At 44.4% G+C, this 12900-nt stretch overlaps 1 protein-coding gene across 1 annotated transcript; it reads right to left on the bottom strand.

The window, feature by feature from the left end:
• Nucleotides 1-385: 385 nt before the first annotated feature.
• Nucleotides 386-10696, bottom strand: LOC308432715 (aldose reductase-related protein 2). The gene is made up of 10 exons (XM_080932493.1): nucleotides 10561-10696; nucleotides 8554-8721; nucleotides 7419-7535; nucleotides 6776-6853; nucleotides 4231-4353; nucleotides 3886-3992; nucleotides 3394-3475; nucleotides 2636-2719; nucleotides 1994-2076; nucleotides 386-587 (listed from the first exon to the last, which is right to left on the bottom strand). The coding sequence occupies exons 1-10, from the start codon at nucleotides 10624-10626 to the stop codon at nucleotides 545-547; spliced, it is 951 nt and encodes a 316-aa protein (XP_080788619.1). The 5' UTR covers nucleotides 10627-10696; the 3' UTR covers nucleotides 386-544.
• Between the last annotated feature and the right edge of the window lie 2204 nt (nucleotides 10697-12900).

Below are 12900 nucleotides of genomic sequence, written 5' to 3'. Positions count from 1 at the left end.
TTTGGATTTCTGACTCTTCCCCACAAGCACTGACTCTCTGGGTGTTAAAGGCAAGGTTGGGGAGCAACAAAAAGAAAAACCAAGAAAGCCACAGGGAAATGGAAGAGGGAAGAGCCTTGGGAGGAAGAGAGGGCATCCAGTTGCCTTGAGCCCGCCCAGAGCACCTTCCTTTGAAACTTAGGCTTGGGGACTCTGCATAGGGATCTCACTCTAGCAAGTAAGTTCTTAGCTTCACCTTGCCTCCCTTTCCTCTGTGCCAAATGTGAATGTTAAGAGTTGGACCCAATGAGCTCACTCACTCAAAAATCACTACACAAAATGTTGGCTGTTTGTTCATGTTATAAATTTTATTATTGTATCTGTATAGACTCAATGTTACCAGAGTTCCTGGGTTTTGACAAACATTTGGTCAGACCAAATGAGTGAAGGAAATGTCCATTTGCTTCTCCGAGTCACACTTGCTTGCGATAGTCTGTTCCTGGTTCAGTGTGGGATTAAACACAGCCTCGCCTACAGCGCGCTGTCAGGCAGGAGAGAGTCAGCCTTAGTATTCTGCGTCATAGGGAAATTCTTCCATGTTTACTGTCCTGCAGCCACAAGCACAGAAGAGACATTAGTGCCATCTTATGCTAGTTTTCTTTTTAAGACGTGGTCCCATGTATCCCAGGTTGCCTCTGAACTTATGTAAAGCAGTTTTGAACTTACGAGCCTCCTGCCTCTGCCTCCAGTGGACTGTGATTCAGGTGTGTGCCACCAGGCCTGGATTTATTCATTTTACTTACTTATTTATTTTTAGTTATTTCTCTTATGTGTTGGGATTATAATATAATTGCATCACTCCTTCTCTTCCCTTTAAAACCTGCCATATGCCCCTCCTTGATCTCTTAGGAATATTATATGTATATACTCAAACATAGGTGTATGTGGTAACAATGAATGAAAAAGAGTCCATGAACTGGAGAGAGTTCTGTTTGTGGGAAACTAGGAATCCAGCTCATGTTAGCGAGTGGATCCCAGACATTGGATGGTTAGAGTTTGATTTTGCTTTCGATTGTGTGTGCCCTAATATTTTTCCCTATTGAAGGAAGAAGTGGAGCCCACCGTTAAGAAACTTTAAATTGAAAAAAAAAATTTTGAATTTTAAAAGAGACTGAGTATTTTAAAGGGATTGAAATATGTAAGACTTTGTAAAAACTGTGGGACTCTTGAGTTTATTTATCTCTTGGGGATGAATAAGAAAGTAAGAGTTGAGGCTTAATGGAAGTATGCTTGTGTGTCAAGTTGACAAGGTGACAATTGTACTGTCTGGTTTTGTGTCAACTTGACACGAGCTGGAGTTATCACAGACTAAGGAGCCTCAGTTGAGGAAATGCCTCCATGAGATCCAGCTGTAAGGCATTTTCTCAACTAGTGATCAAGGGGGGAGGGCCCAGCCCATTGTGGGTGGTGCCATCCCTGGGCTGGTAGACCTGGGTTCTGTAAGAAAGCAGGCTGAGCAAGCCAGGGGAAGCAGGCCAGTAAGTAACATCCCTCAATGGTCTCTGCATCAGCTCCTGCTTCCTGACCTGCTTGGGTTCCAGTCCTGACTTCCTTTGGCGATGAACAGCCACGTGGGAGTATAAGCTGAATGAACCCTTTCCTCCCCAGCTTGCTTCTTGGTCATGATGATTTGTGCAGGAATAGGAACCCTGACTAAGACAACATGGTAGGCATGGCAGATCACAGATAAGCCAGTTAGTGAGTGACAGAGTGGCTGAGCGCTCTGGCCTCCTGCAAGGGAACAGCATATTGTTCCCGAAAACTCTGGCTCTATGGGTAAACTTCAGAGAATTAGGGGCAACTAAAAGTCATGACTTCCTGTGACTCAAAGTTTACTTTTTCTCAATTTCCAAAAAAACAGCATCTGAAGATAATGTTACCTTGGATGTCTTGCAACCCTTCCAGCTAATGCTCTACAAAGTCAGAAGCTCATTCACAGACCGACCCCACTTACTCGGGCAGCAGGAAGGCTCTCCAGTTTCTGTTGAAGCTAAGGATGGTGGCCATCTCCTGGTCACTCAACTGGAAGTCAAAGACCTGGAAGGACAGAGTTGCAAAGCAGCCTTAGCAAGGAAAGTGGCGGTGCCTGAGGCTACAGTCACCCTCCCTGCATACATAGGCTCACACTTTACACAAACATTTCTAGATCAAGACTGAATTATTTATAGAATTCAGTATTTCATAAAAGAAAGATCTTGTAGTCACAACATCTCAGTCTGAGGGGCGCGGGGATTCATTAGGATATACATTTCCTCAAGTGGCGTCCATGCCTGTTTTCCAGCTGAAGGTTGCTGTTTAGGCCAGGGCAGTCTGCACTTGGGCAGGGTATTTATGGCTCTTGATCTCACTGCTCATGGGAAAGAGAGGGTCTTCTCGGTGGCATAAGGTTCTCCTGAGCTCAGAGCTAACAGCTTCTCTGGGTCCCACCCTCAGCCCATCTGTGGCTAACTGATGGTTTATCTCAGCTCTGTTGAGGCCAGTTCCCTGGGACGAGAGTTTACAAGATGATCGGATAAGCCAGGAATGAGCTGAGAGGAAAATCTAATGGGAGTCTTCCCGTCATACATTCTCATCAGACGACTGGTCACAACCTTACCTGAATGTTCTCCTGTATGCGAGCTGGCGTCACAGACTTGGGGATCACCACCACGTTCCTCTGTATGTGAAACCGAATCAGAACCTGTGCACAAAGAGTGAGGAAGGCATGTGTTCACTAAGAGGACTGTTTAAATGACAACGGCCTCACAGTGCATGTGTTTGGAAATGGGGTCCCCAGTTAGTGGAACTGTTTAGAAAGCTTTAGGAGAGTTAGCTTTGTTGGAGAAGGCACATCATTGGGAGTAGGCTTAAGGTTTCAAGACTTAAGTCATTCCCAGTATGCTCTCAGTTTCCTGTCTGTAGATTGAGGTGTGAGTTCTTAGCGGCTGCTCCAGCGCCACCTCTGCCTGCCACCATGTTCCCACCATGATACTGATGGAATCCCATCTCTCTTAACTGTAAGCTAAAATAAATAAATAAATAACAAAAAGCCTTTCTTTGGTCATGATGTCTCATCACAGCAGAAAAGTAAGCTAGACAAAATTTATCTTTGCAGGTCCTGCTGATTCTTTCAGATCCAGTGATCCTGAAAGCAACACCATGACAGTTAGGAGTGAACACGTGGCAAGAACTAATGAACAGAAGTGGTCCTCATTTGATACTTTATTGCTATCAAAGCTGCTTTTCCTGGAGCTGCAAATAGACTTATATTTCCCATGTCAGCCCTCTCCAAGGGATGAAAAGACAGCAATAAAAAGATAAAACAAGACTAAGAGTGGATTGCAGGGTTGAAGGTGGGGAGATGCATTGTTTTACCTGGGCTGAGGTTTTCTTGTGCTTTGCGGCTATCTCTTTAATTCTAGGGTCCTCTAACAGCAAAGGGTCGTCTGGCTTGGCACTAAAGATGGAAAGACAGCTAGAGTGAGTAAATCTCCCGGGCTGTTATGAGCCAATGACATCTTCTTCCATGACACTACCAAGGCTGAGCATCACAGTTTCTCAACCTGAAAAACAGGCAGGAGATCCTCCTGGACTCTTTCTGCCTTTCTTGTGACCCCATCTGTAGGCTTTACAGCCTCAGAAACTTGCAAAAAGTACCTTAGAATTAAACAGTGAAGCGTGTTAAGAAGTAAGGCATCCTGCCTTTTTCAAGACAAAAAAGCGCCCCCCCAATAAAATTTGAATGTGTCAGATATATTGCTATAGAGACTTTTTTTTTTCAGGTACATAAAAGATTTATTCCAAGACTAACCAGTTATTAAACAATAATTTAAAAAATGATAAAAGAAAGTCAGACTCAAGCCTTACTGAGGTCGGTCTGGGGAGCCCAGGGGACTGTAGGCTGTGACAGTGATGCCCTTGGAGTGACAGTACTGGATCAGTTTTTCCTGGGTGAGGTAAGGGTGACACTCAACCTGCAAGAGAAAACATCTTCCTCACTAGGGAAGGAAGCCTTCCTGAGTGGCTCAGCAGGAACTCCAGTCACAACAAAGGACCAACACAAAGGCCAAACAACCCACTGACAGACCTGAGACCTGCCTCCCACCTCCCTGAGCATCCTGAACAAGAGCTCAGAGATGAGACTGCAGACAGTATTGAACCCCTGGCGTTGAAGCAGGCACAGAGCAGGACCCTGCACCAAATGGAACTGACCTGGTTGGTCACAGGCTTGTGTTTCAGTCCAGGCTTGTTCAGGAGCCTTTCGATCTGGAAGTGGTTGAAGTTGGAGACACCCAGAGCTTTCACCAGCCCCTGGTCCACCAGTTCCTCCATGCCCTGTATGGGGAGGAACATTGTTTAGATGGCTGTAGGATATGCAGATGCCGACTTGGTTTACTCCTGAGATTAGAGGGATGGATACACAAACCTCCAAGTTTAGGAGAGCTGCAACACAAGAAAGAAGTATCAGTCCAGACAGTATATGCTCATAAAGGGAAGATGCTACTAACCCTCGCCCAAATCTGGGTAACCTGATAATATGGGTTCATTCAATTTTGCCCTTTATTTTTTTCCCCCAAATCTGTGTGTCTGTGTGTGTGTGTGTGTGTGTAAGGAGAGGGGAGGAGAGAGAAAGGCAAGGAGGAAGGGAAGAAGGAAGGGAGGGAGGGAGAGGGGGGAGAAAAAGAAAATAAAAAGTGTTGGGTTGGCATTCAGCCCCAGTCCCCGAGCTTCTTACGGACATCCTCTGGTGTGTAGCACAGGAATGAGAACATTCAAGATTCCCCTGGTGACTTCAGTGTACAATGTTCAGGGCCACCAGTGTGAGTGAGGAAGGACATTGTAGGTAGGGCTGCTGAGCACTGGTGAGACCTGAGGCTCCTGAACTCCCCAGTGTTGCAGGGTCAACTTTGGGGCTGCTAAACACCAAAGAAAACATCTCAGCAATCACTGACCTCCTACTTATCCAGACAAGAGGGGGGAACTTGTGTGCTCGCTCCAGACTTGCTCAGAGCTGCTGGCGGTCTACCTCATGACCTTTGTGAGCCCTTTTCGTACCTCCATCCCAGGAGGGAATGCTATTGGGTCCAGTCTTGCCGACCATTCTAGCACCTTGGCTGCTCTGCTTATTTCCTTCTTTCACTGGCATACATGTCTGTTTTTTGTGTCACAGGCATGTAGTCAGTTTTCTGTGTCAGAAACATACATGTCTGTTGTCTGTGTCACTGACATACATATGTGTTGTCTATGTCACTGACTACATACATGTCTGTTGCCTGTGTCACTGAGGACATACATGTCTATTGTCTGTGTCACTGGCATACATGTCTGTTGTCTGTGTCACTGACATGTCTGTTGTCTATGTCACTGACATACATATATGTTGACTATGTTACTGACAACATACATGTCTGTTGTCTGTGTCACTGACATACATGTCTGTTGCCTGTGTCATTGGCATACATGTCTGTTGTCTGTCACTGGCATGCATGTCTGTTGTCTATATGCTCTTGCTACCTCCAGCTAAAGTTCAAAGTAACGAGAACAACATGCAGGTAGATAAACCTGACAACTTGGACACAAAAGAGTCACATTTAATGTCATTACATCAGTTCCCTCCTCTCAGGAAAACCAGTGTGACTCATTTTACAGTAGGGACACAGAACACAAATTCAAGGCGGACAGAGGAGCCCTGAAGATTGCTGTAATCTTCATCAGAGATTGCTTAGGACAATGGCAAATGTCCCTTTTCCTCTGTGGACATTTATAACATATAGTGGCAAAGAATTGTTAGAGAAAAGCTTCCAGGATGTATTTAGCTTTTGAATATTTATAATGCACATCAAGTATTGATCTCGGTTCTTTGATGGAACAGAACGGATAGAATGAAGGGCTGTATTTTAAGAAGTAGTTACTTTCATTTCCTGATGTCTCCGTACATTTCACTGTTGGCCAAGCACTGTGCTAAAGGTTCTGGTACCTGGACTCTGGATCAAATAGATCTGAGTCTAAATTCATTGTCACACCCTGTTCTATGACATGGACACCTCCCAGTTCTCAAGGCTGCTGGCTTCACCATTTGTATATGGGAAACTCTCCACAAATGGCTGTCTTCATCCTTATCACAGCCTCAAGGATACATACTAGCAGAATGTATTCTGTGAGTGTGTACAGGACATAAGTGCATGTTCTAGTATGTGCCCCTGTGTGTGTGCAGGCACATGTGCCATAGCAGGTGTGCAAATGAAGGTGGATCTCTGGGTTCCAAGTTCCAGGACACCAGGGCTGCAGAGAAACCTTGTCTTGAAAACCCAAACATAATAATAATATTAATAATAATATTTTCTCTTGGCTGCTCAGCTAACACGTGCAAATCAAGGCAACATCCCTGACCAAGTCCCCACCCTTCATTTCAAACTACTGCATGTTTACCACAAATCGAGGAACAGTATATTTCCTGTCTCAGTTGAGGTCCTAATTGTCACCTCAAAAACAGATGATTTTAATCTCAGCACCAAGGAGTCCCATGGATCTCTGTGAGCTCCAGGCTAGCCAGGGGCACACAGTGAGACACTGTATCCAGAAGGAAAAAACAAACAAAACATACAAAGAAAACAAAGTAGATGATTCTAGATGAACCTTAAATCTGAACACAGTGAGGAAGGAGTTAGGAAAACAGAGACAGAATTACACACAAGGTGTGTGTGCCTGTTCCCACCATAGTGACAGTCTTGATAGCACAGCAAAAACTGGAGCCTACCTCCCAGGCTTCCAAGAACGTTGTTTTACTGGTGAGGATATTGCCTTGATCGTCTTTGGGGAACAACTCCTTTCCCGGCTGTAGATACAAAACAAAAGGCCCATTGGTTGACCTGGGTCTATGAAGCAAGGATCCAGGCCAGTCAAATATCCAATGCCCACATCTACTTAGTGCTTGGTCAGGCGCTGGGGAACATATTTGCAAGCATCGGGCTTCAACCTACTGTGGTTATTAGGTAAAGCCTAAATTACAGAAACTGTTAGACTAGATTCTAAGTCTGCTATTCTGTATCATAGACATGATCAGGAATTTCTATCACCTTGGGAAATAATGCATCATTATCTGGATCCACATATACCTGGAGTAATTTTAATTTCAAGACCACAGGGCAAGGATCTGATTCCCAGCATCTTCATAGTTGGCTCAGCCACTCCCTAGGCATGCTTTGATTGGCAGAAGTGTCAGCATGCTTTGACAGGAGGGCTGGACCCTGGAATATAATACCCAAGATCATCTGAAGCTGTCCCTTAAGAGGTCATCACTGGACATGGAATCAGAATCAGCAGGAAGTTGACAGGGTCACACTCTTGTTATTACAGCCCTAGGTCAGCAGCTACAGAGAAGCACAGAGAGCAGTTCAAACCTGAAATCCCTGGGGCCAGTGGATAAGATAGAGGTCCAAATAGTCCAGCTTCAGATCTGTGAGGGTCTTCTGAAAGGCTTCCTTTAGCTGTTTTCTCCCAAAGCAGGTGGGCCATAACTGCAGATATGACAGTGGGGGCATTGGGACTTAGAGAGTCACACACCACTCGCCCACCCTACGCAGAGATGAACACTTTGATCTAGCCTCGGGACAGACCTTTTATATTTAACCAAACTGGTTGATACATGATCTGCTATGAAGGCTCGGTGATCAGGTCATTTCCTAAGTGTTAAGGCAATATATTTTTCCATAATTGTAGCATGTGATGGATTTCATAGACCACTTGGTATTCTGAAGCTATTTGTGGGATAATCCCACAGCCCCAAGATACAAGACCCTATGTAATGGTGAATTACAAGGAATTAAATGCCTATGCCCTACAGAGTCTGTGTCTCACTACAGATGCAGTTTCTAAGTGGGTAGAGTGTGCCAGCTAGTGATAGCCACCTCATTACACAACCCTCTCTCCTTCCTTTTTAACAGCATTTTATAATTCACCTTTATGGAAATAAAAAGATATTCCTATGCAACAATAAAACATATTCTTTCTAGATAACCACAAAGAACATGGTACTGAGTGGTATGGCTCAGGGCCCATCCTTTAAAAAACTATCTATTATTTCAGTGTATTCATGTATACTGTCTGAGTGGGAGCCTGTAGAGGACATTAGAGGGTGTCAGATTCTTTGGAACTTGGTTACAGGACTTGTGAGGCACCTGATCTTGGTGCTAGGAACCAAATTATTGTCCTCTGCAAGAGCAGTAAGTACTCTTAACCTCTGAGCCATCTCTCCGACCCCAAGACCCACCCTTAAGGGCAGCCCTAGCATCTGAATGAACAGAAGGATCTCACTCACAGCATCAAAGTCAAGGGAGCCATCCTTATTATGGGAAAACTGACATAGGTGGACAGGACAGCAGCAGAACCACATCAATACTGGCTTGGAGCACGGATATTTACACACAGAGAGATAGCAAAAGCAAGGATGGAGGTTAGGCAGAGCTGGAGAGGGCTCCTGGTATGCACCAGAGTCTACCTGCCTTCAAGTCATGCCCAACACGTGGCCCACTGTACCTTGCTGACGATGAAGAGGTCCTCCCGCCTCACAGCCTTCTCTTTGATCTTCTCTTGGATGGCATCCCCCACCTCATTCTCGTTGCAATATGCATAGGCACAGTCAATATGGCGGTACCCAGCATCAATGGCCACCTTCACAGCTTCTTTGACTTGGTTCGGGGGAGACTGAAAGGCAACGAAAATGGCCATTGGATGCTCTTATACCAAAACCTTCCTCAACAGGCTCCATACAGACCAGTTTCACCAAACCACTGTGTTGTTGGTGGGCACATTAGGGAAAGAAAACAAACCTCGAAAGGAGAAGAAAAAGTGAGCCGTAATGTTCATACATCCTGTGTTCTATCAGAGCTAAAAGTCAGTTTCGATCTAATGTACCTGGTCTTAAAGGAGCTCTGCTTTCTGGGGTGACAGATGTCTCCCACTGCAAGTTGCTGAAAGCCAGATTCAACTCTACAGTGACCCAGAGGAATCCCAGATTGTGACAAGAATGTGAAGAATGGCTGCTGTGTGGTAAATCCAAACTCGACCACACATCCACTTAAGCAGCTGTGCTCACAGATGAAAATATAATCAGCTCGTTTTTTTGTTGTTGTTGTTGTTGTTTTTTTTTGGTCTTTTTGTTTGTTTGTTTATTTTTGTTGTTGTTTTTGTTTTCTTTAAACTGGAAAGCCAAACCACTGGGTATGGCGGCTTGCTTATGTGTGTAATCCTGGTATTTGGAAAAAAGGACGATTGTGAGTTTGAGGCCAGCTTGGAGCTTATCGTTGTCCCCAAAATGCAAAAAAGCCTTTCATCAACAAAAAAAACCAGTTGAACAAAACAAAAAACACCCTTTTCTTTCACCAAATCTAGAAATGGTCTTGGTTAAGCATCAAACATAGAAAAGCACCAGAGAGATGATCTGCCTGGGACAAGAAGTGGCCTCCAATGATTCTGCAGTACCTGGGCCTTCCCAAGCATCGTCCCTGCAGATAAGAACAGACTCTCCCTGGCTAATGCCACCTTCTTATCTTGAGAACAACTCCCTTGTCAAACTTTCTGTCTGTGCTTATCGGCTTGGTAGAAATTGAAATTCTAATTTGGAGAAGATTCAAGTAAGATTTTTAACCCATAGGTGAAACAAAGAGGGGCCCCACCTCTGTCCCATGAGCAGAAGACAGGACAAGAATGTCAGGACAGATCAGACACCAAAAACAGCTCCTGGAGGTGGCTCACACCTCTAGAGGCTGAGGCAGGAGGATTGCAAGTTCGAGGCCAACCCAAATACAGTATGATTTCCAAAGCAGCCTACACGCAAGTGTAAGTCCCAGTCTCTTAAACCAAATAGAGAGAGCTCCTGGGGACAAGCTGACCGCTGTCATGTTATCCGCAAGGGAAGAGGCAGAGTTAGGACATGGGAACAATGTCAGACTTGTCTCAACGGAAGCATGGAAATCTGCTACAGCAGACAGCAGTGTGGGCTCGGAGCATTCTGCCAGAGGAGCACACTGCCAGGCAGGATCTGAGCCCAAGCATTGTAATCCTCCTTGATGTGGTGCTCAGAAAATGGTGTGGTGTCTTGGTAAAGTGCGGGTGCTAGCAGCCTGGGCTGGGTCTGAGCCTCCATCTTTGCCCCCAGGCTTCCTGGTCAGCTGCTGCAGTCTTTCTCCCACCAGCAGCTAGCAGACCCAGCTCATTTGGAGCTTTTGGCCTTATATGTCTCAATAAACTCAGCCAGAAAAAGATCGAAGCATGCAAAACGTGTAAAATGTTAAGTGCGTCATAAGTTCAGAAAAAAACTTGCTAAGAGGGTAACGGCCAAGTTCCGGAGCGTTTGAAACCTTGACAGTTGTGAGGAATATCCCGGCTGGGGAAAGTCTGTTGGAGGTCTGAGGCCTGAAACAGCACAAAAGTAAAAAACAACTTGGGTTCTGGCTCTAGAGTTCCTAACCCCCAGTAGATGCCATAGAAAGAAGAGCAAAGACCCTGCTGGAAGGCAGCCGGTGTCCCAAATGGCGCACTCACCTTCCATGTGCCCAGGCCCACGATGGGCATCTTGGCTTTGGTACTGAGCTCCACGAAGGTGGTCATGGTTGCAGATGTCTGAGAGCAGATGCCTGTGTCCTGGTTAAAGATTGAGGCTCTCTGTCCTGGATGAGGAGGCAAGCTGTTAAAGAGTAAGCAAGTAGCCACACCCATCCCCCAACCCTCCCTGAACTGGAAGTTCATCCCAGGCTTTTGTAAGATTTAAGAGTGGGAGTGAAGATTAGTCATAAACCAGAGGGAAATGTCCTTGATGCAGATTATGAGTTACTTTGGGAGAGCTACTTAGAGTGTGTGAGCCTTAGGAACAGGGTGAAAGATCCTTCAAACTATATTGCTAGATTTGTTTGGGTTACAGCATTGTGTGGAGAAAGGTGAAGCCTTGAGTATTCCACGAGGTTGAAGGAAGTAAAAGTCTTCAGAGGGGGCTACATGCATCATTTTCAGACAACCCTGTTGGTCACAAAAGATCAGTGGCGGGGAAACGCTAGTCTGAAATTAAAAGACAGTTGGGCATGTTAAAAAAGAGGAGGAGAGAAAAAGAGAAAGGGAGGGCTAGAGACAGAGGGAGGGAGAGAGGGAGGGAGGGACAAAGTGAAGGAGAGAGAAGGGGGAGAGAGAGACTGAGTGAAGGAGAGAGAAGGGGGAGAGAGGGACGGAGTGAAGGAGAGAGACGGGAAAGAGAGAAAGGAGGCAGGTAGAGACAGGTGGAGAGAGAGAAGGAGGCATGGAGGAGGGAGAGGGAGGGAGGGAGAGAAGAGAGGAAGAGGAGGAGAGGAGAGAGATTTTGAGCAAAGATCTAGTGTTCTGGAAGTGTCTGTTTCTTTAACCCTCTTTTTGTTTGTTTCTTTTTTTTAAGTCTTATTCATCTAATTGCTGGAAGACTATTTTAAAAAAGACAAAAACAAACAAACAAACAAACAAAAAAAAACAAATAAATTTCCCATGTTAACCACAAATATGGGGTTCTTTCTTTGATAACATTTTTCCTCTCTCTCTGAATATGAAATTTGCTGAGCTGTCTGACTGTATAATTATAATGAGCTTTTACATTGTTTTTTGTACTAACATTTAAAAATATCAGACTTCTGTGATTCTATTCTATTACACTAAAGACAAAATAGGGAAAAAAAGACAGGCAGTTTCCTAGGCTGTCCCTGTCCCATGGCAGATGTTACACACTGCACACATTGTCAAAGCTGACACCACAAGGCAAGCTTTTCTACACATTTACAATGAGTCATTTTAAAATTGCCTTTATGCCAAACATCTTAATATTGTTTTCTATTTTATCACCATTTATTTTGCCATTTCCACTATTCTTAACTATTTACCTGATTTCCAGCTGGTTATTATTATAGATTGATAATATGTTAAGGTATTTCATTGCAGTGAAGCATTGGGCCCTGTGTCCTGGGGATATATCTTTAGAAGTCGGAGTATAGACTCAAAGAAAGTTTATTTCAGTTTATCAAGGAAGGTATAGGTCCAAATTGGTATATTTTCTAAATGGATATTTCTGTCATTTACAGAATGATACATTCTTATCTCTATGTTTATAATTCTTCAAGAATCATGTATAAATGTTCTTAACTTTTACTTTATTGATATTATAAAACTAATACGAGCCCTCTATAAAGAAAAAACAGAAAGCTCAGAGTAAACAATAGGTTTTGCAGGAGTTGTAAGAAGATAAAAATCATCAAATTTCCAATTTAGAAGTAATTATCAGCAATAACATTGGGGTGTGACTGGAAAACCCAGCTGATTAAAGAAGTCCCAGATCATACCCAAGGTGAGCCTAGGACAGAAACATCAAGCCCAGGATGGAAGCCCTGACCCCACAGATGCCCAGCGACCATGGAAGGTAGCGAAGTGTGTGTCTGAGGCACTTTCCGTGATTCTCCAACACAGCACAGAGAGGAGTTGAAATGTCTGGAAGAGCTAAATGAGGGGGACACTGATTAGTATTCAGGATTTGGTGGTGAGACAGACAGTTTAGGAAGGCTGGTTATAACTGAGGACTCAATAAATTAGTTCATAGGACGACACACTTCAGGGAGATGTCACGTCCAAGAACTTAAACCATGACTTTTTTTTAAGTGCTCTCCTACACCATTGAAATCCACTGACCCGTGGAGAAAATCCTAAATATACTGATTTTAGTCCATATCTAAAGGGGATGAAAACTGAACCACAAGTATCAACACCAAAATAAATTAAAGGAGTTACATTTATTCATCTAAAGATGCTGCACTGTCTCTCACATCAGCTCATGAGCGACACTGTGTTTGAGGGGATATGGTGGGTCAAAAGCCAGAG

The sequence above is a fragment of the Micromys minutus genome (assembly GCF_963924665.1).
Source record: "Micromys minutus genome assembly, chromosome: 18".
Classification (NCBI taxonomy): domain Eukaryota; kingdom Metazoa; phylum Chordata; class Mammalia; order Rodentia; family Muridae; genus Micromys; species Micromys minutus.
Note: the sequence above shows the minus strand (reverse complement) of the source record. Positions and strands in the feature narration are given on the sequence as shown.

Bases quoted from the DNA above. Each gene is read 5' to 3' on its own strand.
- LOC308432715 (XM_080932493.1), bottom strand. From the start codon at position 10,626: ATGACCACCTTCGTGGAGCTCAGTACCAAAGCCAAGATGCCCATCGTG. The intron at 6,854-7,418 runs GTTTGAACTGCT...TTGTATCTACAG, and splicing joins ACTGGCCCCAGGGATTTCAG to CCGGGAAAGGAGTTGTTCCC. The intron at 2,077-2,635 runs GTAAGGTTGTGA...CTGTCCTTCCAG, and splicing joins GCATACAGGAGAACATTCAG to GTCTTTGACTTCCAGTTGAG.